This window comes from Emydura macquarii, unplaced genomic scaffold, assembly GCF_026122565.2.
Source record: "Emydura macquarii macquarii isolate MOO-44397 ecotype Brisbane River unplaced genomic scaffold, CSIRO-AGI_Emac_v2 contig_374, whole genome shotgun sequence".
Classification (NCBI taxonomy): Eukaryota; Metazoa; Chordata; order Testudines; family Chelidae; genus Emydura; species Emydura macquarii.
The window spans coordinates 4,791,969-4,816,410 of NW_027130511.1; the positions used below are offsets into that span (position 1 = coordinate 4,791,969).

General features: G+C 42.6%; 1 protein-coding gene across 11 annotated transcripts in view; it reads right to left on the minus strand.

Annotated features, from left to right (window-relative positions):
* NRXN3 (neurexin 3) overlaps positions 1-24,442 on the minus strand; it is a 1,218,301-nt gene that overhangs the window by 801,504 nt on the left and 392,355 nt on the right. For all 11 annotated transcript variants that reach the window (XM_067532399.1, XM_067532391.1, XM_067532404.1 and 8 more), the window contains one exon: positions 4,366-4,569. In XM_067532399.1, the coding sequence (XP_067388500.1) occupies positions 4,366-4,569 (204 nt within the window). The remainder of the gene's footprint in view (positions 1-4,365; positions 4,570-24,442) is intronic.

A 24,442-nucleotide genomic window follows, 5' to 3' on the forward strand; every position in this document is an offset into this window, starting at 1 on the left:
ATTGAATAAGAAAAAAAGGACAGTTCTTAGTAATAGCTTTAATTAACTTAAATGAAAAAAAAAAAGAGCACAACTAGATAATACACCACTCAAAACAGTCAGTGCTGATCCATATCTGTCGCTTACCAGCCAATTTGGGGATTCTGATGTATGAATGGTCAGATCTGAACTCCCCCTTATTTGGAGTTGGCGGCCATCTATCATTGAAAAGGAGATTTTGCTGAGTCAAGCCATCAGGTCTTGGATTTCACTTGGATGTGACCTGTTTCCTCAAAGAACTCCAACGAAACAACTGGGACTTGATGGTTGGGCCTCTTGGCACTGCAAAGCTTCCCCTCCCTAGATTTTGAGATTAGGTCTCAGTTTTGATCTCCTTCAGTAACAACATAATCTAGCCCTTTGGAAAAGAGAAAAGTACTGATTTACGGTCTTGTGGGACATCTGAAACCTTTGTAACTCTGGGAGGGGGGTCAGACAACTGGAGATAACTTGGTTCAAAGTTCAAAATAGTTGAAATTGTGTTTCTGTGGCTCAAATCAATGGGGGAGGAGAGCCGCATAGGCTCTCCACAACTGCAGCATTAGTCACTTTACCGGAACACAGCTTCAACTCCACAGGCCTTCAAAGCTCTGCAGGGCCAAAGTTCCATGTCTGTGAAGCTTAGGAGCTCAGAGGAAATAATGATTCAGTCACTGCCACTCCAGTATAACTGACCTTTAACAGAGTTTTGGTTCACCAGGGTTTCCCCATGTATCAGTCACTTAGCCAAGGACAGTATGTAGTGTATATTTTAATATTAAGCTCTTAGTCAAAATTCTGGTAAAATGCTCAGAAAGGATTTCAGTCATATTCTTTAGGTGGTAGGCTATTAAAAGTCAGATGCTTAGCCTCTGGCCTAATGGTCTCCAGAGGGTCTGTAACAAGTTACCATAGCTGATGAAACAAGCAATACTGGCAGGCATTGGAAGAAAAAACATTTTCTGCTTTCCTCGCCACAGGGAAAGCCACTATGATGTGAGGAAGGACCTATTAAAGTTAGGAGGGGGAGGTTAAATGGGTAGAGAAAACAAGCACACTCCAGGGGATTCTATATACACACACACACACACACACACACACACACACACACACACACACACACACACACACACACACACACACACACACACACACACACACACACACACACACACACACACACACACACACACACACACACACACACACACACGTCTGAGCCTAGGAGATCCTGAGCACCATCTTGCAGGTACTGGAATGCTTTCTTCCCTCACTGACTTTGATGGAAGTTAAGGGTGTCTCTATAGCTCTCTGGTGGCACCCTGCTCAGCAGAAAAGGACAACACTTTACATGCCTGTAGTGCCTTGTGTGCAAGGATCTCAAAGTGCTTTACAAGCATCCAGTACTGAAGCTTCACTGCTTCTCTGTGAGGTAAGGAAGCTTTTGCACCTTTAGCAGAGCGATAAATTGAGGCACTGGAGGGTAAAAGGACTTGCTTGGGATTACGGTGAGATCGTGGCAGAGTTCAGAATAGAACCCAGGTGTCCCAGATTCCCAGCACCCTGCTCTGACAACATAACACACTCCCTCCCCCTTAAAATCTGAGAGCTGGCCTCATAGCCTTTCAGCACTTTGATTCTCAGAAAAATAATTTCATTCTGTAATTATTAGAAAGAATTTCAGAAAAGGGACCTCAGTAATTCTCAAGCTGCTAGAAATTCTCAAGCTGCTAAATTATTAGCACAAATAGCATTGGATGGGAAGAGAAAGCAGCTGCAGACACACTAACTCACATATACACTGGAGTTGTTTGAAAGATTCTCTTTATATGTTGGACTACCAAACAATAATTCTGTGGAACTGATCCCCAAAGGGGACATTGAAGGCATAAGGAATTCTCCACTTCACTTAGAGCTGATGCAGGCAGAGATGGATGCCATCAGAATGCCATCCTTTCCTTACTTGAGAAGTCATTGTGGCGGCTGGAGATGATATATTTCCACATGGACCAATGCAATTTAGTACTGCCTCTGCAGCCATGCTGGCTGAACACTCAGTGATGCTTTACACTGCTCCAGTTCAGCTGCATACAACATGTAAATTCCAGACAACAGGGGCTATGTAACATGCAGTATTTTTCCATCTAAGGCAACACTTAAGGCTTTATGGGATGGAGACTATTTTCATTTCTCATTTTAAAGACAGGAGCTTGTTCTAACAGATTTTCACCTCCTTTTCACCCTCCAAACCCAACAATAAAAGAAAGATCTGAGTTTCCCTTCCAAAGCCAAAGAAGGCCAGAAGTGGTTCTTTTTTGAAACCAGTTAATGCCACCTCCTTGCAGGTGGTGCAGGTCACTGCAGTGCAATAGGTTACACTGTTCCTTGATGACCTCCAACAGCTGAAAGTACAGCTGAGGACTGAGGTGGAGGACTCTCTAGAAGCTCTTTCCCTAGAAGTTAAGGCTCTTTCAGCTCTAGTGCATCATGATATTTAAATGATATCCCCTATGTCTAGCTGTGATGTAATTCAATGACCAATACATAGTCTGATGTGTGACACTGTCACTGCACTGTGCAAGATCATTGCAATGTCTCTTCTTTATATTATGGCACAGCCAGGACTCAGGAGTGAATTTCCTGTTGACAGCTCATAATATTTGGGAAGTGTCACAATGGGGCTTGGAATTTCAAAAGCTAGCCCAACCTCATCACAGAGCATACAGATAGTTCCTGTTAGAAACCTTAAAATTTCAGGAAGGCTTACCTTTTCCAATTCGTATCATGGCTCTGTAGTTCTAGCTCAGATTCTCCTCTCAGTTATACTGGTGCAGCCACATGTAGTCAACCAGATAGCAGCAGTATAAATGAGAAGAGTATTTTACTTTTTGTGCTTATATTCAACTCCAAAAACACCAAACAACCAAATCCATCCACTATCTGTTATCCCCTCTCCTCGCACTCACACTCTCACTTTGTCTCTTCCCAACATTTTCATACATGGGAGTCAAAAAGTTGCCACTCTGGGCCATCCACACTGCTGGCCTACAATAGTGAGAGAATAAGGGAAAGGTGGATGCATCATCACATCAAGTATCCCTAGAAAATTAGAACCCAAGGTGGATCTTTTTGTTGATCTACAGAACCTAGTTACTCAGCTCAGATTAATATGAGCGTCTGTGTTCGTTATGAAGGAAACTGTGCCCGCCCCCCAGCATTTTTAAATAAAAATTTGTTCCCACTCAGGTTCTGTCTGGGAATGAATAACTTTGAGGAGACAGAATTAGGCTTGTCAAGCTGGTCAACTGATTCAAATAACGTCAGTTGTTTGGTCAACTGACCGCTTATTGAGCATGGTCAAATATTGTCAGATATTCCAGCAAGAATGTCCCAATGCAATGGCAGCCTACCTTTTTGATTGCCTTATGTTGCTATTCTTTCATTTTTTTAAACTTTTTTGAATCGTGTTTCACATATTTCTGAGTTAAAATAACTCAGAGTAATTTTTGTGTAATTAGGCATAAGTATCTAAGGCTTACACTATTGAGATCATAAATTCTTACTCTTTTTTGTTATTGTTATTACTGTAATAATATATTAATCCTTTAAAATATTTGATAATTTTTACATCACTTGACTGGTCAACTGACTAGTTATCTTTGAACTGGTAAATTGACCCATCCTAGACAGAACGCAACCTCTTTGGGGGTTCCCCCTATCTTTATTACTGATGCCTTTTGATTAAAAAAACAAAACAAAACCCTAAACCATTCAATACTAAGAGCCATAAAGGCTACAAATTACAATAGAGTTACTTGTGCATGTGGGACCATCACACCAGAATGTGACAGTAGTTTATAAGGGCTTGGGTCCTGAGAAGGTTCAACATTTAAAACATTAGACCAAGACTAGTCTGTTGAGAGCTTGAGATTCACAGCACTTACCCCTTCCCTCCATATCAGTTTGGTTTCCCTCCCATGCCCTGCTTTGACTGTTTTGAGTGGTGTAAAAGAGGCTGGATTAATGAGTATGTGATTGATCAAAAGATGGACCAAGTAGCATGTCTTACACAAAGCTAACCAGTTCCAGACCAAGAAAGGAAACTTAAGAACATAAAGACTTAAAAACCACCACTATCCATGACCAAGAATTGACATCAAATCTCCATGCAGCAACTGTCAGAGAGAATTTCTCTCTGCAGATAGTATCGTTATGAAGGTCTCAGAAGCTACTTTAGAAATCAATCATATCCAATCAAACCAACAGAAAAAAAAAAGAAAAATGATCAAACAAAACACTTATCACAAGCCCAAACTAAAAGTGGAAAAGGGAATCTCTGTAGGATACCTAAATTGACCATGAGTTTGACACGCCCTCCATCTAGCTCCAGGCGAAGGGTGTCGGCAGAATCCCATGAAGTGGTGGCCATTAAGAGCCCGTAGGCACGCTGGGACATGAAGCGGAAAGACACATCTTCTGCCTCTGTGTGCATGACCATGGGCATGATGATCTTCATGTACATGCTGCCATCGTAGCTCAAGATGGAAGCCTCTGCAGAGAAAAAAAGAAACAATGACTAACCATGAGAGCAGCGAAATGTTTCTATGGAACCCTTGGGGTCCTGAAGGTTCCCTAAACATTTTTCAGACTGCTTATATTGCAATCACTTCACCTACCACTGAAAAGCAGACACTTCTGGGGTAGAAATACAGTGGCTGTTTAACATTGCCCAGCAATACTACACAACAGATTAGAGCAGGAAGTGGGAGATGTTGTATCCAGTAGAAATTACAATGTGGAGAAGCAGAATGCAGTTATCCACACTAGAATTTCCCAGGACTCCCAAGTTACTACCCCATCTTCTTGTGAAAAGGGCCAAGGGACTTTAATGATCATTTGATGCCAGGACCTCAATTTTATTTTCTTCTAAAAGACAGCTACTTCTCTGGCAGCCCAGCCTAGCACTGTCCAGGGTCACTAGTTTAGACATTGCCTATTGAGTCACCAAAACCCCTTCCTGCAGAACATGGATTTTACTTTGGAGGCAAGGTGATCACGTATCAAGTATTTTAAGGGATGTCACTTATTTGGTAGGGCATTTGATCAGATAAATAGTATTTTCCAACCAACAATCATGGAATCAGACTGTGATACAACTGTACAATTTTTATATCCATATGGTGATATTTCTAAAATATAAGAGTTGTCCTGTAATTTCCATACTGCCTTCCTTCAGGTCTTTCAAATGAACAGCAGGTCATTATCCTGCTTGAAGATATCCTACCCACGCACAGTTCAGACCCAGCACTGAGAATAACTATACACCCCAAGATGGTATCGCTTCAGCCATCACGTACATTCACAAATTGTACACAGGCTGATGCAAGCCCTTTCTCAGCCAGGGACGACGGGCAATGGCTTCTTCAACGTTGCAGAAGCTCCATTACCCAGAGGACAAAACATTCTGAAACAGTTGAATTGTCACAATCAACACAGCTGTGCAGTGAGCTGCCAATCAGACTAAAGGTCTGGCTGACTATCATCCAGGGGGATGTTTGTGGCCCAAAGCTGGGTACCAGGAATTTTACAAGGACAAGGAACATACAAAAAAAAACCATATCAAGCCTTACACTTTTGGTTTGATTTTGTGGGGTTTGTAGGTCCATTGTTAGAAACTATGAAAAAACCCATACAAGTTATCTTTCATCTAGGACCTACAAAAATTCTGAGACAGAGAGGCATTGTTTTGAATAGTTCAAGGAAGTACAACTAGGAAAGGGTGAAACTAAGCAAAGGAAAAATTGAGGCTGGATAGCAGGAAAATTTATCTTAGGGTAAGTTAGCATGAAAAAGAAAAGTGGTTAAACTCCCATTTCTTAGGGATGTTTAAAAACTAGCCCTGGAGAATAGACTATAGGGAATATTAGCCAGGGACAGACTATCAGGACTTCTCTGCCTCTAATTTGTGTGTGAGCCTATGAGCTTGTGAGTCTACTCTCTCCTTGAGATTGTGTAAAACTCATTTTTTTAATGGAGGTGATACTGTAGGGGACATATATGTACGAGTATGGTACAGGTTTCCTAATAAGCCTTTTCTAGCTCTGACTTCTCTTCTTCTATTATTTTTTCCCCTACTGGTACAAGTTAGCTAACGTTCCTGGAGCCATGCTGACATGATCAATGGTGCTGTGATGCAAAACAAGGTAAGAAACAAACCAAGACCCGTGTCAGGTTAAGTATCACTAGAAACACAGGAAATGGCATAGGATAGAGGTAGGATGAGTACCAAGAAAATGGAAAAGGAAAATCACAGCCAGGAAAGAAATTACATTTTTCCATCTTCCACAAGGATTTTACAGAAAATAGAGAGGGGAGGGGAGGAAAGGAGCTATAAAATTAAGTACTTGATATTCTCTATTTCCACAGGTTTTTTGCCTGAGGAGACTGATGTACATATCTATGGAACTGAAGTCTCAATTGAACTCTGGCAACCTGTACAGATTTAGAATTACTGTTTCAATCCTTAACTATGCACTAAGGGGTCCCTGGATTAGTACATTTCATAAAGCTACATAAAACACACTAATAATGAATTACTCTAATTCCCTTGCAGCCAACACAGCAGGAGGCAGAGTTGTAGCAATTGCTCCAAGGGGGATATTTATCATAGGATCATGTAAGAGAATCCAGAGTTGGAAGACACCTACTAGGGTGAGACACAGACAGGCCCAGGCAGGTGTACTGCCCATGTCCAACCATCTTACTGTTTCACCATAGGGAGTCATGTCTGGTCTCTGCCAAAAGAGAACAACAAGCTAATTGTCATGAGTACTGCAAAATGTTTGTATGGGAAACAATTTTAGAGTTATGTAACATGTAGGACATTACGTTCCATACCCGTTGGGAACAAAACCTATCCCCTGAGTAGGGGAAGTCTGAACGCTGACTCAAGCAACATGAGAACAATAGACATCCGTCCACTGAGCTAGTTTGCATTTACGGTCTGGGCCACATGCAGGCTTCAGAATTTAGAAAAGACAAAATAACCCAAATAAAAATCTCTGACTAGGACACCTTTGGGTCAAAGGACAATAAATAGTCAGTAACTGTATAAGAGAAGAAGAAAGGACAAGGAGGCATTCATTATAGAGAAGAGACTCTGCAAGCAGGGGTGTCTCATGAAAAATGGATCCCAGCTTTCAGAACTGGGTAAGTGCTGTAAAAATGAACAATTGGGTGAGAAATGCCTTATCAGACAGGAAAGAAACTTGTTAATAAGCATAGGCTATAGATTGCATTTTATGTTTTTCTTTTACCCATGACCTTATGTTTCCAAACCCTTATCCTTGCTTTTATTTGAATCTTTATCTCAAGCTCTGTTAAATAAAGTTCAATTTGGTTTTACTATAAACCTACCTAAGTGCCTTGTGCTAAGGAGAATGATGAAATCAGGTGAAAACAGTGCAGCGTTTCCACTAAGCCAGCAGTTCAGTGTACGCTGCTCATACTACTGGTTTGACAGAGAGAGACTAATACAACACAAACTCTGACTTTTGTTAGCAGTGTTGAGTTCCCTCCACATCAAAGCAATGAGGGGGATCACCAAGTAACATGCAAATAACTATTCTCATAAGAACATAAGAGCATAAAAACAGCCATACTGTGTCAGACCAATGGTCCATCTAGCCCAGTATGCTGTCTTGTGACAGTGGCCAATTCCAGGTGCTTCAGAGGAAATGAATAGAACAGGTAATCATCAAGTGATCATCTCCTCATCTGTACTTACCACCTATTCTCATACACATGATAACTGCCCCTACCCACACAGTCATACAGCCTCTGCGTGGCAGTTCTGAGTGACATACATCATCCAGGGAGGTTCCTCTAGCCAAGAGCAGGTGTCACAGAGGAAAATGGAAACTCCTTTTTCAGACAGGGAGCTGGGCTTGGTTTATCAAAACCCAATCAATCACTTTCCCCCCTCCCTTCTGCATCTAACTTGCCACTTGCAGCTACAAGCTGGAACCAAATGTACTATATATTATACATATATTCACAGTGTGTGTGTGTGTGTACGCGCGCACACACACATTCCTCTCACGATTGTATTAGAAAATGCAGTCAAGCATGAAATGGCCTTTTGAGGCCTTCAGCTCAGACGTGTCCTGCATGAAACAGTTGTTTACACTAGTGAATGTACAGGGTTGGGGGTAGGGAAACTGGCACAAGCGCCCCAAATCTGTTCCCTCCCTATTCACAGTGCTATTTACTGGATATGTGGAAGCCATTTTGCACCTGATATAAGCTTGTACTTGGTCTTCTTCCAGAGCTCAAAGAAAAGTGGAGAAACAACAGTAACACCAGGAAGAGCAGAGATCTAGAGAGATGCCCCTTCCGTGCAAAGGGGGCCTGCCTGCATAATTCAGCTCCTCCACTCCCTGTTTTACAGAACAATTGCCTGGACCCCAAGCACTCCAGGCAAAAAAAAAGTCAGAGATTTAAAAAAAAATGTATTACCGTATTTACTAGAGAGGACCAGAACAGACCCCAAAATTGCTGGAGTGGATACAAAAATTAGACCTACACCCACACCTGAATTTCATGATTAGAGTTTCTGTATTTCAGGCTGAAACAAAATCTGAAGGCAAATGGATTTTGAAGGTAGGGGTTGGGGAAGGGATCTTAATTCAGTCCCAAACTCTGATCCAAATGTTATGCCTATAGCTCATCTCTAATATTTAAACCAATAAGAAATGGTAATGGGTGCAGGAAGTGAGCCTGTGAAAGGATGGAGGCAGGACTTAAGAAGTAGGAAATCACCTCTCAGCATACAAACACCTTTCTCTACCCCCTAGGTCAGGGCTGAAGCAAACTAGGGATGAGATATTTTCATGGGGAGAGGCTTGCCCTGCAGCTGCCCATGTTGTCCCTATTCTGGGGCTACACAGAGGCCTTTAGGGCTGTCAATCCACCTCCATTCACCAGATCAACTTTCATTAAAAATTAAAATAAATCAGCAGATCCCTACAGTTGTGCTTTGGACTGAATGCTAGAGTCCCATCGGGATTCTCAGGATGTTCTTATGACACCATCATCCAGCATCTGCTAGGATTGGTGTTAGCTCTGTAAACATCACATAAGTACAGAATGGCCATTATTTGAAAAATACACCCAGTTAAAACATATGAGCTTGAAGAGAGGCCAATGGCATAAATATATCCTATTAATCTTTAACAGATGGCCTGTGGCCACCCTTGCCTTTAACTCAGTGGTGTGACCCATACCCACTGCAAGTTTCAGTGTACAATGCTATAGCTATATCCAAGTGACTGAGCTGCTCAGATCAAGATGGAGTATTGCACTGTGCAGCCTATAGTCCCCATGGGCTGCACTTCTGAATTCAAGATAATGATTGCTGCAAACTACTATGCAGATTATTATACCATGCAGGCAGCACTCATGTACCCAGCTCTTAGCCGCATGTTGAAGGCTGGCCTGGAACTTGGACAGCAATGATGCCAGTAAGTATCACGGCCAGGGGGTAGGTGTGGGGTGCGTGTGGAGAGAGGAGGATTTAGCTCTTTCCCGAGCACAAGCACTAGTTCACTGTTGCCAAGAGCTCAATCACATATTTTTTACACAGAGTCCCAAGAGCTCTTTCCATATGAAACAATCTCTTCTATGACTCTCTAGGCAGCAACAATCCAAAGCAAATATCCAGTGGCTACAAGTTACAGATTCAGTCCATTTTAGCTGGTGGATTTGTTTCTTTCATTCAGTCCTCTTTCTAAATCGCAGGCCCTAGGCGCTCTTTTCTGCATTACTAAACAAGCATTACCAGCTGCTAAAGTTTGACCAATCATGATTCATTAGGTACTGCAATATATGTGTATTGATAATTTATCCCTTTGAGAAAGAAAAATCAATATTTTTCCTCTTGCAGGCCTGTGGAGCTCTCTCCAACCTCCTGCCACAGAAAGTATTGAGCTCTATCTACCTTGGTTCTTCGATGGTTGAGATGAATGCAAGACGGGCTTGTCAACAAATATCCCCTACTGTTTGGTACTCGCCGGCCCTATCTGTTCATTTTTGTTTACTCTCTGAGATATGAGAATTATTTGTGACCCTTGCATTCCATTAGGAGCCAATTCTAGTTCTATCATCTGAATGAAAGAAATGGGAAGCAAAGGCTCAGAGGGCAAGAGACGATTAATCTGTTGACAGGTGATAGTAATATGACCTAATACTGCCTTGGCCTTACCTGATGCACCACCTCTGGCCATTTTATTAATAAATGAGGGAGAGGAAACCTGCTGTAGTAAAGCAAGTCAGTACTTAGAGAACAGCTGGATACCTCTGTAGCAAGGGTGCATTCCCCATCCCCATCTCTGCCCTATCAAACACCATCAAGAAACCTAGTTTAGATTACTCACACTTTGGCAACTGACAACTTGTAAAAGTGAAAAACCTCATTCCCATCTGATGGCTCTTCAGTATCTTATGTGAAATGAGTTGGAGGGTTTTCAGTCTAGTGTGAGGTCCCCCTGGTCCCCAGGCAATCTTTGCATCCAGGCCTCCATCTGGTGGCTTCCTAGTAACCAGTGGGTCGAGTGGCTAATGGAACCCAAGGCCCACCAGAGGCACAATCTATAGGGATCCTGACTGGAGGAGTTCCTGACCCCACTGATTGGTCCAGCTATGCTATTTAAGGCAGAAGGAGGCACAGGAAGTGGTCAGTGCAACTAGGCAAATTCCTGGCTGGCTGCTACATCAAACCCTGCCTTCTTGCTTGACTGCTGAGCCCTCTTCTCCTGACCTGTTCTTGGTTCTTGCCTGCCTGCCTGTTTCCTGACCCATGCCTCACTTTACTGACACTTAACTCTGACTCCTGCTCCAACCACTAGGTTGGACTGCCAAAGCCCCAGTCATGACACCTAGATCCTAGAAGTCAGGTACCCACAGCACAAAAAAATTCAAGGCATAATTGTACCACCTGCTGGCAGGCTCAGCAAAAAGGCCAACAACTGAATGGGCCCTGGAGACTGAGCTCCCCCCTCAGCTCTGAAAATGGGTCTCCAACGGTTAAAGTAGAGGCATATTACTGGTGGGCAGAAGATAGGGGAAATCTGCCCAGTGCTGACCCTGTTCTGGAAATAACCAGAGAGCTATAGGCTCTGCGCCTTTCAGTGCCAGAATCTGCCCAGATATGATGCTCACACCACCACCTATAGCCAACATATGACAGTGCTGCAGTGACACCCTGGAAGCCCGGATGGAGTTCTGATTGCAGTGGCTGGGGGGAACTTTGTGGACAAAAGGAGTGACTGGCCTTGCCCGGGTTAGGGAGATTCATACATATTTGCAAAGATAAAGAGATAAGAAGCTACATTTATCAGAACCTAAAGCTGTGAGTTTGGTGGTGAAGAAAGAAAGAGAAACCAAGCACTAATGCAAAGCTGCTGACATATGGCCAGGGATCTATGAAAATCAATGTGTTATTAGGAGTGATTAGCTTCCCAGCCCTCTGCACCGGGGCCCTGCCAGTTTTAATTTTACACTTGGCATCTAAAGGAGCAATTCTCCCCTGCTTCTCCAGAGGGCCCTTCACACACCTCCTAGCAAGACATCAATAGGCATACTCTGAAACCACAGTCACACAAAGCTAACATTGAAGGACTTTTTCATTCTCTCTCATATTCTCTCCCTTCTTTCCCTCTCTTTTCTTCTCCCTCTCATCCTCCTGTGTCTCCTCTTGCTGCCTCCTCTACTATAATTTCTTGTCTCCCTGGAGAAATCATAAGGAAAGGGGGGAAGGGGAAAAAAATCAATCCTCCATAAAAAGTTGAGTCTAAGCCACCAGTGACATGAATTCAGTGGTTTCAATCTATTTCCCATTTGGATGCATTCACTACACTAAACCACTACCAGTTTACCTGAATCAGCAGAGTTTCTAGTGGAAAGTCATTTCAAGCTGCAACTCTGAAAAGTGAATAATTAAAAACGGCATTTTTTTATCCAACAGACTTGGCCCTTGTGCGTACCAGTGTTACATACACTGACTTGTGAGACAAAAATACATTTTGACTGCTTTTACTTCTGCTAGCCCTGCAGAGCCAGCACATCTGAGACAGTGAGAGCTAGCGTCTATTCCTTCTTGTTCATCATCATCAGAACTGTCTCCTAAATTCCAAATCAGATAATCTTTGCTAACCAGTGGAAGGCAATGAGACTTCAGAGATGTCACTGGGGGCCTAATTTGACCAGCAGAAGTCTTTTATTATTGGTCATTATGCATGAGAAGGAAAGAACCCAGCGTGACTCTCAGATCCCCTGGCCATTAATTAAAAACAGAAAACAATTTTGTTTGTAAATAGAGCGGAGCTGATCTGGAATCACTGAGGCACAAAAAACATGGAACTTCAGAAAGCCATATCTACCCAATTACTTTTCAAGGTAGAACCCACATTAAGACACTTCTAGCCTGTATGTTGTAGGGCAAGTCTTTTCCAAATTCTAGGAATATTTTAACTAAGATAAGAAAGGCATTTTAAGGTGGTATTATATCTGAAATCTGGGAGACAGTGCCCCTGTCATTCTTACAGGTTTAGCCAGAAAAATATCAAGCTAAAAAGACACAGAATGGGCACATATGTTGGCTTAGTTTAATAATTCTAAAAATTATATTGAGAAACATCTGCCAAATCCTTAATATATATTGGAAGAAAAACCTCAGACCAAACCTAGAGCATACCACACTAACTATCCAAAGCAATAGCCAACAATTATATGAGATGCACACACACCAAAACAAAAAACAAAAAAAACCCGTTTATGGTCGTACTCCTTCTACTGGTTGTGAAGTTTGTTTCCTGCAGCACTGAAATATGGCAGCTGCATTCCAGCCCAGAAGCAACTATTTAACAGTGGACAACACTTCTACACAACAGTTTAGGGCAGGAAATTAAGAATGGCTAATGCCAGTAAAACAACAAGAATTTTGAGAGGAAGAATTTAATTTCCCACTCTAGAATTTAGCTAAGATACAGGTGTTTGTGCCCTTTTCTTGTGAAAATTGCAATGGGATCTTTACATGTGATCATGAGTGATCAGGACCCTGGTTTTGCATCTCATCTACCACATCTAGCAGCACAGCACTCCCTAGCACTGTGCTGAGGTGATTGTATCATACTGACTCGAGGGGAAAGCACTATTCATATTCATTACTGAATGAACAGCCACACTTTATGCAGCAAATTGTATTTTCCTTGGATGTTTCCCATTCAGGTACCCACTGGGCCTGACCCTACTTAACTTGCCAAAGGAAAAGAGCAGGGAATAAAAGAATTTTTTTTTAAATATCTGCTTGAAAATGACCCATTAAACTAGAAATAGGAAGTGTTTTTATTAGTTTAGCAAAACACACTGCAAGTAATATCACTAAACTGCAACTGATGGGTTTTATTGTACTAGAAAGAACAAAGCTATTCTGTTTCTTTAAAGACTTAAGCATGTCAAAAAATTACTATCATTATTATTATTTGTTAAGCACACTGAGAATGCATTTATGAAGGAGACACAAAGCAGTTTCTGAAATGGGTGATAATGCCCCCAGAACTCTGAGCATAAACTCTGGCAAGTGAAGTGTAAAAATATAATTAGAAAGGTCAAAAAAGAATTTGAAGAACAGCTAGCCAAAGACTCAAAAAGTAACAGCAAAAATTTTTTTTAAGTACATCAGAAGCAGGAAGCCTGCTAAACAGTCAGTGGGGCCCACTGGGAAAGGTACAGAAAAGGGCAACTAAAATGATTAGCGATATAGAAAATCTTCCATATGAACAGAGATTAATAAAACTGGGACTTTTCCACATGGAAAAGAGACAACCAAGGGGGGATATAATGGAGGTCTACAAAATCATGACTGGTGTGGAGAAAGTAAATAAGGAAGTGTTATTTACTCTCTCTCATTACACAAGAACTAGGGATCAGCAAATGAAATTAATAGGCAGCAGATTTAAAACAAACAAAAGGAAGTGTGTTTGTACATAACACACAGTCAGCTTGTGGAACTCCTTGCCTGAATGTTGTGAAGGCCGAGACTATAATGTGGTTCAAAAAAGAACTAGATAAATTCATGGAGGATAGGTCCATCAGTGGCTATTAGCCAGGATAGGCAGGGATTGCTGTTTGTCAGAGTCTGGGAAAGGGGGATTGGCTGGATACTTGATGATTACCTGTTCTATTCATTCCCTCTGAAGCACCTGGCATTGGCCACTGTTGGAAGACATGATACTGGGCTACATGGACCATTAGTCCAACCCTGTATGGTCATTCTTATGTTCAAAAGAAGAGATATAAGATATAAAGAAGAGCAGAAAATGAGGAAGGCTGGGATAAAGGCTGGGTACAAGGTATTCAGGCAACCACATTTTCATGAGACTTAGCCCATAAAATAATTAATCATAATAAATTAGTAATTCTGAGGCCAGTACTGTAAACTGAAATCACTAATAAAGGTTTGTGTAGAACAGAACAGAGATCAGTGACTAATTTTCAAAAGCATTGATAAATGTATTTTAAAAAAATATTGTGGAATTTGTTGAATAATTGTTTTAAAATATTACTTGCCTACCCCTAAAACTGAAGTAAGTTAGAGAACCAGGCTAGATGGTTTAATTGGCTGGGACAAAATAAGAACTGACCTGAACTGTCACCTGAAATTCAAACCCATCCTTTTTGTTTGTTAGGAGGAAGAGAAAAGACCTTATTCCCCATTATGTTTCCACAGTAATAAGTGCTTCTGCTATTCCAAACACAATCAGCAGCAACACTAGAATACAGTGAGAAAAAGCTATTTTCTCAGTATGTCCAGCTTATGCCAAACAAAAAAAGTGTACCACACACACACACACACAGTCTCCTCAAGCCAGGCAATATTTCTGCTCTAAGGTGCAGTGTTTTGAAACATTATTGTAGAACACTGAAAGGCCTTTTAATAAGGGATTTCCAGTCCTAATATAGAGAACTGAGAAAGCCAGGTAGTTTTGTTCAGATAAATATCTATTTTGAGGATAGTTCTCTGAATTATACCACCATTTCAGATCTAGATCCAGTCCCAGATTTGGTTTAGCCTGGGATTCAGCACTCTGACTCAACACTGAATCCAGGCTAGGTTTCAGGTTGGATGCCGTGGCACCAAAATATCGTGAGATGTTCCCTCAAGATTTCAGCTCAAATGGGATGAAATTTCAAGGTGCCTGTTAATCATGTGAAACCTCCACCATTTTGAGTGGAAATCTCATGAAGTTTCCAAGAAATTTTAGATTGATCTGAACCAGAACCTGAAAATAGGCCCCTTCCACTCTTTGATCAAAACCAGAGATGCACATTAGGTTCTACAGTCTAAAATCTCTCTCCTTTTGGACCTCAGGATTTGGGGTTTTGTCTGCCCTCTAATATGAGCCAACCCTCCAAATTCCGTGAAGTTCACCTGTAGCTAGTCTACATAGAGGGTTGTAGCATTCTAACCACAGCTGGGCTCAGCAGGTGAAATATTTTCCACCAAAAATAAAGAAACAAACTAAGGGGAAAACTAAATTAAAGGAGGGAAAAAACCCTCAATCCATAATGAAAGGCAAATGTTAGATGACACACCTAGTGTCTGCTCTCTCAAGGCTGTACTCATAGGAAATCTGCCCAGTGAGGAGGTGTAAAAGCATCAGGCAAGGCAGTGGAAATATTTGCAGACAGAGAAAACTGTAGCTGGTAAATGTTATTGCTAGCCCTGGGAGGTGAGGCGTATGAGGACTATCGCCTTGCTGAAGCTTGGCAGGCAAGCAGGGGAGTCAGAATGGAGCACACAGGCTCCTGAAGCCTGCTCCAAATGTCACTCTAACATTTGCAGAGCTGTGTGTAACTGTTTGAGGAGAAATTTCCGACGAGAAGGTCAAAGATGGAAAAGTTGCTTTTAGTCAAGGAGTATAATGAGAAAGGTATGGGGCTTTGCTGAAATGGCACTTCAAGAACTTGTTCCCCTCCTCCACCTGCGGCTTTGTTCTTTCCCCATTGGCCTTTGCTGTTATGGTCTGCACACATCTGGTGTTACTTTTAAAATGAAACAAGCAATCTTTGTTTAGGTCAAACAGTTCAAGTCCACTTCTTGGCACGAGAGGAGTTTAGTCTCCATGGAATATTTTACCTTGGCCTCTCTGCTGTGATAGCCAACAAAGACCAAACTGCGGTGGTGGTTTCATACAATTCCTGTAGCACTGGAAACTGGTCTGAGACTGACCAACTCTTTTTGCGCATGCCACTGAATGCGTTCAAGTTACTACTGATCCACATTGGAAGAGATTTGCTTTGTGAGTTATACAAGTGTAGGAGGCAGTATGGTCCAGTGCATAGGGCATGCTACTGGGGTTCATATCCTGGGTCTGCCACCGCCACACTGTGTGACCTGGGGCAAATCCCTTAATCTTGCTAGTTACTGTCAGAGACAGGATCTTCTCCCTCAAGTAGCTCTGTGCCTTTCCTCATTGCTGGAATGCCCTAACCAGTGCAACATGGAACTGCTATCTGGCAGCTCCTGAAGATTCACCTTCTTATGGTTGCCAGCAGTCAGTCTGGAATATAAGGCCCCGTTCTTCCCACATGATGATGACGACTCTGAGGGTAGATGACTATCAGTAGGGGAGCAAAGCACACCTTCAACTCCACAAAAGAGGATGGGTATTCCACTTCAAGACTACAGATCTGGGAGATCCACTGAAGACATTGTGCCTCTACAGTGCTGCCCCTGAACAGCCAGGCTCCTGCAGGAGCTGTGCTGCCACCGCCTTATCTGTGTGCCAGCTGCCTTCCAAATGCTCTCTCAGAATGGGTTTCTGCAGTATGGACAGGGAAGCAGTAACCTGTGGATTTGATGTGAGGAAGAATCCAGTAGAAACCAATCAGGCCCCCATCTCTTCCTCTGTCCTGATATTCCACAGCCCATGGAGCCTGCCCCTTGCAGAGCCCCTGAAGAGGTACATCTGTAGGGTCTGGAGCCAGGAGGCAGCACATTGCCATCCGCAAGCAGCAAGGCACACACAGAGATTCTGCTCATGGTACTAGAGGAGGTGGGACAGCATGGGGCTTTACACTGCAAGGCCCTAACTGCCCACAGGGAGCTATGCACACCACCACCTATGATGCTCTATTAATAAATTATCATTCAGTGTTGCAAATCCTGTGACCCAGAAGAAGCTACAAATGAGAGTTCAGAAGACTTTTGTTGCATTACATCTGCCACAAGGAAAAAAAAAACTAGGCAGAGAAACTGAGTAATTATTAAAATTAATGTAAGGCAAACAGCCCTGCTGTAAACTAAACAACATTAAAAAAGCCTGGCAAATAAGACAGATTTCGGGAAGTGTGATGGAGCACAGCAGGTAGCAATTGGGAGGATAATGACAGCATACAAGCTGAGAAAAAATTACAGTATACCATTTAATTTGGGGTTCCAGACTGCACCTTCCTAACTTAAAATATAAGATAAACTAAGTGGTGGTTATAACACCAGGAGGCGAAGGGGAGGGCCCTTCACGTCTTTTTCTTCTCCCATCAAACTGCTACATTCCAAAAGTAACTTTTGCAAAACAACAGATCGCAGAGTGGCGACCGCCTGAGAGTGGCATTCCAATGCAGCATAGACTGCAGTGCAGGAACAAGGATGCTAATTTCCAGGGGGTTGTTAACAACGGGTTGATAGGCAGTGTCCATTTCAGCTCCTAATCAATGAGTCACCAGAGATGTTATGGCAAGGAGTGCTCACCCAATTAATGCTGTGAAAATAATTGGCTGCTGGTCATCATTACCATGGAAATTAGCACAGAGAAAGCACAAACTGGGAGTTTGCATGGGATGGTGGTTGATGACATCAGGCACAGAGGGGCAAGGGGACAGACATAGATTTGACTTCCAGTTGTGTAACATGTAAATCTCCCTCCACACAAGCTAGGTCTATTGGTCTTTTTAAATAAAAAAAAAATAGTCCTGCCCCTTTAAAATTCCTCCTGCCCTGAATGCAGGCTGAATACTATTAAATAACACTGGTTCCTGTAAAGAAAGAGACACACCTCCTTCCTGCAGGACAGGAGGAATTTTAAATGATAAGATAAGAACTAGTATCTGCAGAGGCAACTGCAGACTACTGAAGTCCCTGGCTTTCACTGCTTGTAGAGCTTAACAGAGGGGCACAACACAAACTGTCTGGCCACATGTTGGGCAGTAGCACCTGTTCTTGGTTGGGTCACAAAGCTCTGAGGCTGGCTTTGACCATGTGCATAGTCAGTAAGTTCTGGTAAGGTGAGATTCAGAATCACATAGCGCGGAAACATTTATTGCAAGCATTATGCACTCAGGTACGTTGCTTGGTCCACTCTGAGCCTAATCCTGGCTGACCTGTAAGTTCCTCAGACAGACAGTGCTTCCAAGCCCAAAAGAAGCTGGTATCTGAGAATCAAACTATATGAACTAGTGCTGGACAAACAGATCAGGATAAAACTGCCAACCAAAACCTTCCACCCAAAACTCAAAGCTATATTTTTATGGCTCACAGAATTTCAGATTTTTTTTTTCATAGTTTTGTTGAATAGAGTGTTGCTTAGCAGTCAGAGTGAGGGAACTGGTGTCAGCACTCCTGGGTTCTACTCCTGACTGGCAACAACTTGCTGTGTGGCCGTGAGTAAGTCACAGAGGACAAATCTTTCAAACTTGAGAACTGAGCTTGAAGTTAGCTACCTAAGCAAGAGGGAGAGCTGCTGAGCATACATAGCCTCCAGTGACCTCAGGCTTATGTAAGGGGTAAATGGTCAGCACCTCTGAAAAGCAGATAGCTAAATGCAAAACACAAGTTATCTGACTTTGGGTGCCTAAAGCTGAAAATATTGGTCTAAATATTGGTCTCTGTGTCAGTTTTGCTTATCTGAAAATAGGGAGAATAATTCCTACTTCTTAGGGGAATTGTGAGGTTTAATTAATGTTTCATCAGATCTCAAAGAGCTTTGTAAAGAAGCTATAGAAGTGCAAATTATCATAACAAATCGGTGGGCACTTAGGACATTTATGGTTGTCACTGTGCTGCATGCCATATTCACTCAGAATTTCAGGGCAACAGTCACAATAGAACTGCTCTCAAAGCACAGCTCTAATCCATCCCTTGGAGTAAAGGAGACTCTCTGTCGGCCGTTAGCAGTATAGGGTTGAGACATACATTTTCAGTTCTGATTTTAACCAAATGGAGGGCAGTGGTGTACACAAGTACACCAACCAGTAATGTTATTTGCACACTTTCCGCATGTCCTGGTTCTAAGCAGGACCAAAACCTGAAATAATCGAGTACCCAATAATGCTAATCTGGTAAAACTGCAAACAGACAGAACCAGGAACTCTTGGGACAAGGTTATTCTCATGAACTCTCCAACTCACCGTCTAGATGAAAAAGGTCCAGAAAAGCTTCAGATAAGCATGTGGACTTTGAATACTTATCTAAATCCTTTGATGTTCTCTTCCACATATAGTTTAAATTACAGAAGATCTTATGTCAGGCACTTTTGTATTTACTTATAGTTGAATTGTGAGAGGGTAGCTATGTTCTATATTACTTTGTTTAAAGCAGAGCTAATGGAAAACTCCCCCCGAAGAAGACAGACTGATAGTGAATAACCTGCTATTTATTCCATCTAATCCACTTCTGTTTACCGTAATAAAGTCCAATGGGATATTTACTCCCCACACTGCTTGCAGCTACCAGATGTGATACATTGTGTTACAACATTTCTGATCCATTGCATCAAATCATGCCAGATTAAATATAACCCATCAGGGAAAGAGAGAGAGTGCCACAAACATGTAATTTGACTCAAACTCATAATTCCATCTACTCATCACTGACTGCCATCTATCACACCATGCCATTTGCAGTGCATCCTCATTGCTGCCCACCAGGCAGTGCAGTGTTTGAGTTATCTGCTCTGGGAAGGGTGTTAAAGACGGAGCTTGTGATAAAAGCCTCCAGTGACATTGGTGTTCTTAAAATTTCTCTTGGTTCTCTTCAGACACTGATCCACCAGGGGGACTCAACTTGGACAAAGGGCTGGTTCCCCCACTTCATAACTTATCCAACCTTCTCAATATGGAAGCCAGCAGAGCCAGTGCTCCCACACCATCGTTTGTATTAGTGTAAGCAGCCATAAGTGCAATGGGTTCAGGCATTAGCTTTTCACTCATGAAGACCAGAGCTCAAATCCACCTTCGGCCAGAAGAGGCAGGGTTTTGCAGTCTCAACCCAACAGATATTTGTTCACATCACAGCATTGTCACGCGATTTCACAGCATGAGAGCAGTGCTGATGAATGGCACTCTCCGCTCAAGTGAGGTTCAGGCCTAGGACAGGAGGAGATCCTGCAGATCAGGAGTAAGCTGCACTGGCCTAGCAGGGCAGGGATATACGACGAATTACTGCAAATGAGGACAGAGCTCTAGCCCTTCCATTAGGCATTACACTTTTAAAAAAAATAAAAATGAATAAAGAAAAGCGGCAAAGATCAATACAAAAGACTAGTTTGGCCACAGTTCTGTGCTGGGAATAGTCACCCAGGGTTAAGAACCAAAGAAGAGCAGAGTGATCAAATCCACAGAGCAGTAGCTCTGCTTTGTTTGGGGCATGGAGGCGGAATCAAGCTCCTAATCAGTGTAACAATGGTCATCACATTTCAACGTGGTTTTTCTCATGATCATACAGACAATGCACATAGTCTGCCTGACCAGCACAGACACTGCAGTCCACCACTGAGCATTGCCGATCTGTGTGCACGTCTCTCTCTCTCACAAAGCATCACTAATGTGCACTCAGTAAACCCAAAGCCGACAAGGACTGTTTACAGCAGCTACCTCTGGAGCTGTTTTAAGCTCAGAGACAGAAATACAGCCCATTAGAGTAGCACTTTCACTGCTTGCCTTCACTGTGCCACCTCCAAGAGTGTTCAACAAGAGAAACAATCACAGCTTTACTTATTAGCAATCATGGCCTTGCATGTTGGCACTAGCTTTCAGGAAGCCTGGGAGATGGCAAGCATTAGAGACATTAAAGAGCCATGGGATAGCTCAGTTAAAGAGCACTTCTACACAATTATATTGTCCGATAGATACTTTTCTTGCAGCAGTATTAGCCCCAAAAGCTGCTGAGACAAAAAAAATACTGTATGTACTAAGCAGAAGAAACTTCTGGTTATACCTAAAAGAGAGGCTGGGAGATGTTGTAAGTGGCTGGGAAGATTGACGGAGGAGGGTAAATTACAGGGACTAAGCACATCTAGTTCTGCTAAATCACAGCTAAGGTGGGGACAGAGTAATAACTAATCCACAAGTACTGGAAGGATGCAAACAGTGAGGAGAAAGGAGGCAACTCTACGGACTATAACAAAGAGGAAGTGGATGAAACAGAGGAATGGGAAGTTTAGGTTAGAAATCAGGGAACATTTGCCAATAGAGAGACCTATTAAAGTGTGGAATGGGAGTGGGAGGCAGTGAAAATCCTTTCACGTAGGTCATTTAAAACTGGACTGGCTGAATCGCTAGAGAATATCAGAAAAGAGGAGATTGCTACCGCAGCAACATATAAGAGCTTAAAGCATGGTAAAACAAGAGGGGAGGTGTTTCTGCAGATTAACCCCTTACACGAAGGGTAGCAGTTCCATCACCTTCCCCACTGTTTGGGGCAGTGAGATGCCAGATTGGGCCCATTCATGATACAAAGCCAATTCAGTGGAGAAGTTAACAGTGTCAGAGTTTAAGGTTGCTCACTTTAAAGGCAAGAAACTTCTCTCCCTATTACACAGCCCTGGCTGAGTATAACAATATGGGTGAAGGGCAGAGGGAGGAGTCTCTCATCTGTCAATTTCTTAAAGGAAGATCTTTGTAATAAGAAGGCCACTATTCCATTACACAGACTAAGTTGGAATAATATAGGTACAGAAGTAGCTCACATTTCAGGCTGGAGATGATCTGCTCTGGTCTTGCTTTATCTTCTTTATTGTTCCTTCTCAGCACTATGCTCCTACAGCAACATCTGCTCTCTTCTGCAGGTTTCTCTGCCATTGGCACTCTGATGTTTCTAAGTCTGCAGCAAATTGACAAGGATGTGGCATCCCCAGGTCTGAAGGGGCAGCCAGAGGGTTACAGATGGCACAGGCTTTTCAACTGTGGAGTCCAAGTTTCAGATGCTGCTCAGCTCACAAGTTGCATATACTACATACTCTCAGTTTAGTGCCTAATGCATATCTGTACACATCACAAAACTGCCACACAATTTAACATAATCTAGATGAGCAGGGGGTGCTCCAGCATCAGGATTGAAGTGGACTGACAGAGCAGTGTGGGAAGCTCACAACTGAAACAGCAGAGAGGCTAAATGTTAGGGCTGAGATGCATTGGTGGAGCTACATATGTGATGCCTGTATGGCACTGCCAGCGTCAAACCTGCCCTTCTTGCAGCTATTTGGTGCCCCAGCTGCTCTGAGATCTCCCCTACTTGGAGCCATTCATGATCCTGGCCAGAAATCCCTCCTGCTGGGCAATGAGAAGATAATCAAAGCAATACTAAGGTGAAGAAAGAGAAGGATTTACACTTCTAGAGGGCACTTCTCACATCCCAAGGGATGCCACACAGCTTTACAAACTATAGACAATTATTTCACATAGCACTAAAATGCAGCCCCTTCTAGGATTGAATGCAGCAGCTGTTTAAAGGGATACCATCAACTTTAAGTAAATTTCAAAAAATGAGTTAATAGCAGTTGCATGCATTATATCTACCAGAGTCCTTGAACAATATTTGTGCTTTTACAGTCACATTGTTCCTGTTTTCTTATTTTCAATTATTTTCTTTCCTCTGTTGTGAACCCATACTAATAACAGGGAGAATTGACTGACTATACAGATTCAAAAATAGAGCCAATCAGAAAGTTCCTACCAAAAAAACCCTCAACAACAAAACACACAAATAACTGATAAACAGGAAATGAAATTTCATGAAATGTGTTACAGATTTTTTCCTCCCAGTTTCCAAGCAGGTCTAGGAAATAGCAAAACAGACTACACCCAAACTATTTCCAAATCCAGGATGTGATTATCCAAGATGGAAGTTAGGACACCAGATTTTGGCATAACAACAACTTTACCATATAGGACCAAAAATCCACACAATACTAGAAGCAACAAAGGTGTATTTTATTCATGCTACACCAATTCGCCCTGGACACAGATGGTGCCAGCAGCAACCATTTGGTCTTCCACTGCTTATGGGTTCCCATCACGTAATGTAAATGTGCCAGAGTTTCAGCCTGAAGACAGTCACTCCACAGAGAAAATAAAAAGTCTCGGTCTCTCCAAAACAATAAATCACACCCAAGAATGTGATAATGCTGCTGAACAGTGCAAAATTCCCATTTCCATGACTGGCAATATGTTCATGCACCAAGCAGGTGCCACTTATCTTCATAACAATATTACACAGCGCAAACTTTCTCCCATACTGCCCTTAGCAGTGTGCCTCAGCACTGCTCTGGGGGATGGGAGTTGGACAGGGGGCAGGAATCCCCATCTCCTAGGGTAAGACAGATCAGTCTCTCTACCCATGCAATCCTCAGCCTCTTCGGTGCGATGAGGACACCTGTCCACTTGGAACTGGGCAAAGCACAATCTTTCATTTCAAAGGCCTGATTCTACCAGAGCTCTGCATGCACCCTTGTTGGGTTCCATGGTAGTTCCAGGAACCGTCAGCTTGAAGGCTCAGGCCATCAACTTGGTTGATTACCATGAAGTGCTTTTATTTTGAAAAGTGGAGATTTCGTTCATAGCTTTTGGTCTGTCTTTGCCTTTTTAAAAAATAAGCTCTTTTTCAGGGACTCATTAAAATGGCAGTCCAGTGCCACAATCAATAAAAAAATCCTTAAATCCACAGTGGGTCAATATCACGACAGTCTCACTTATTCTCAATAACTCAGAGGTTTCTAGTGAGTTTCCCCTAGCAGTCTGGGTTTTGTTTAAACACGGAATGGACATATCTTTATTAATGATCCGGAGGATGGGGTAGATTGCACCCTCAGCAAGTTTGCGGACGACACTAAGCTGGGGGGAGTGGTAGATACCCTGCAAGGTAGGGATAGGATACAGAGTGACCTAAACAAACTGGAGGATTGGGCCAAAAGAAATCTAATGAGGTTCAACAAAGAAAAGTGCAGAGTCCTCCACTTAGGAAGAAAGAATCCCATGCACAGCTATAGACTGGGGACCGACGAGCTGGGCAGCAGCTCTGCAGAAAAGGACCTGGGGGTAACAGTGGATAAAAAGCTGGATATGAGTCAGCAGTGTGCCCTGGTTGGCAAGA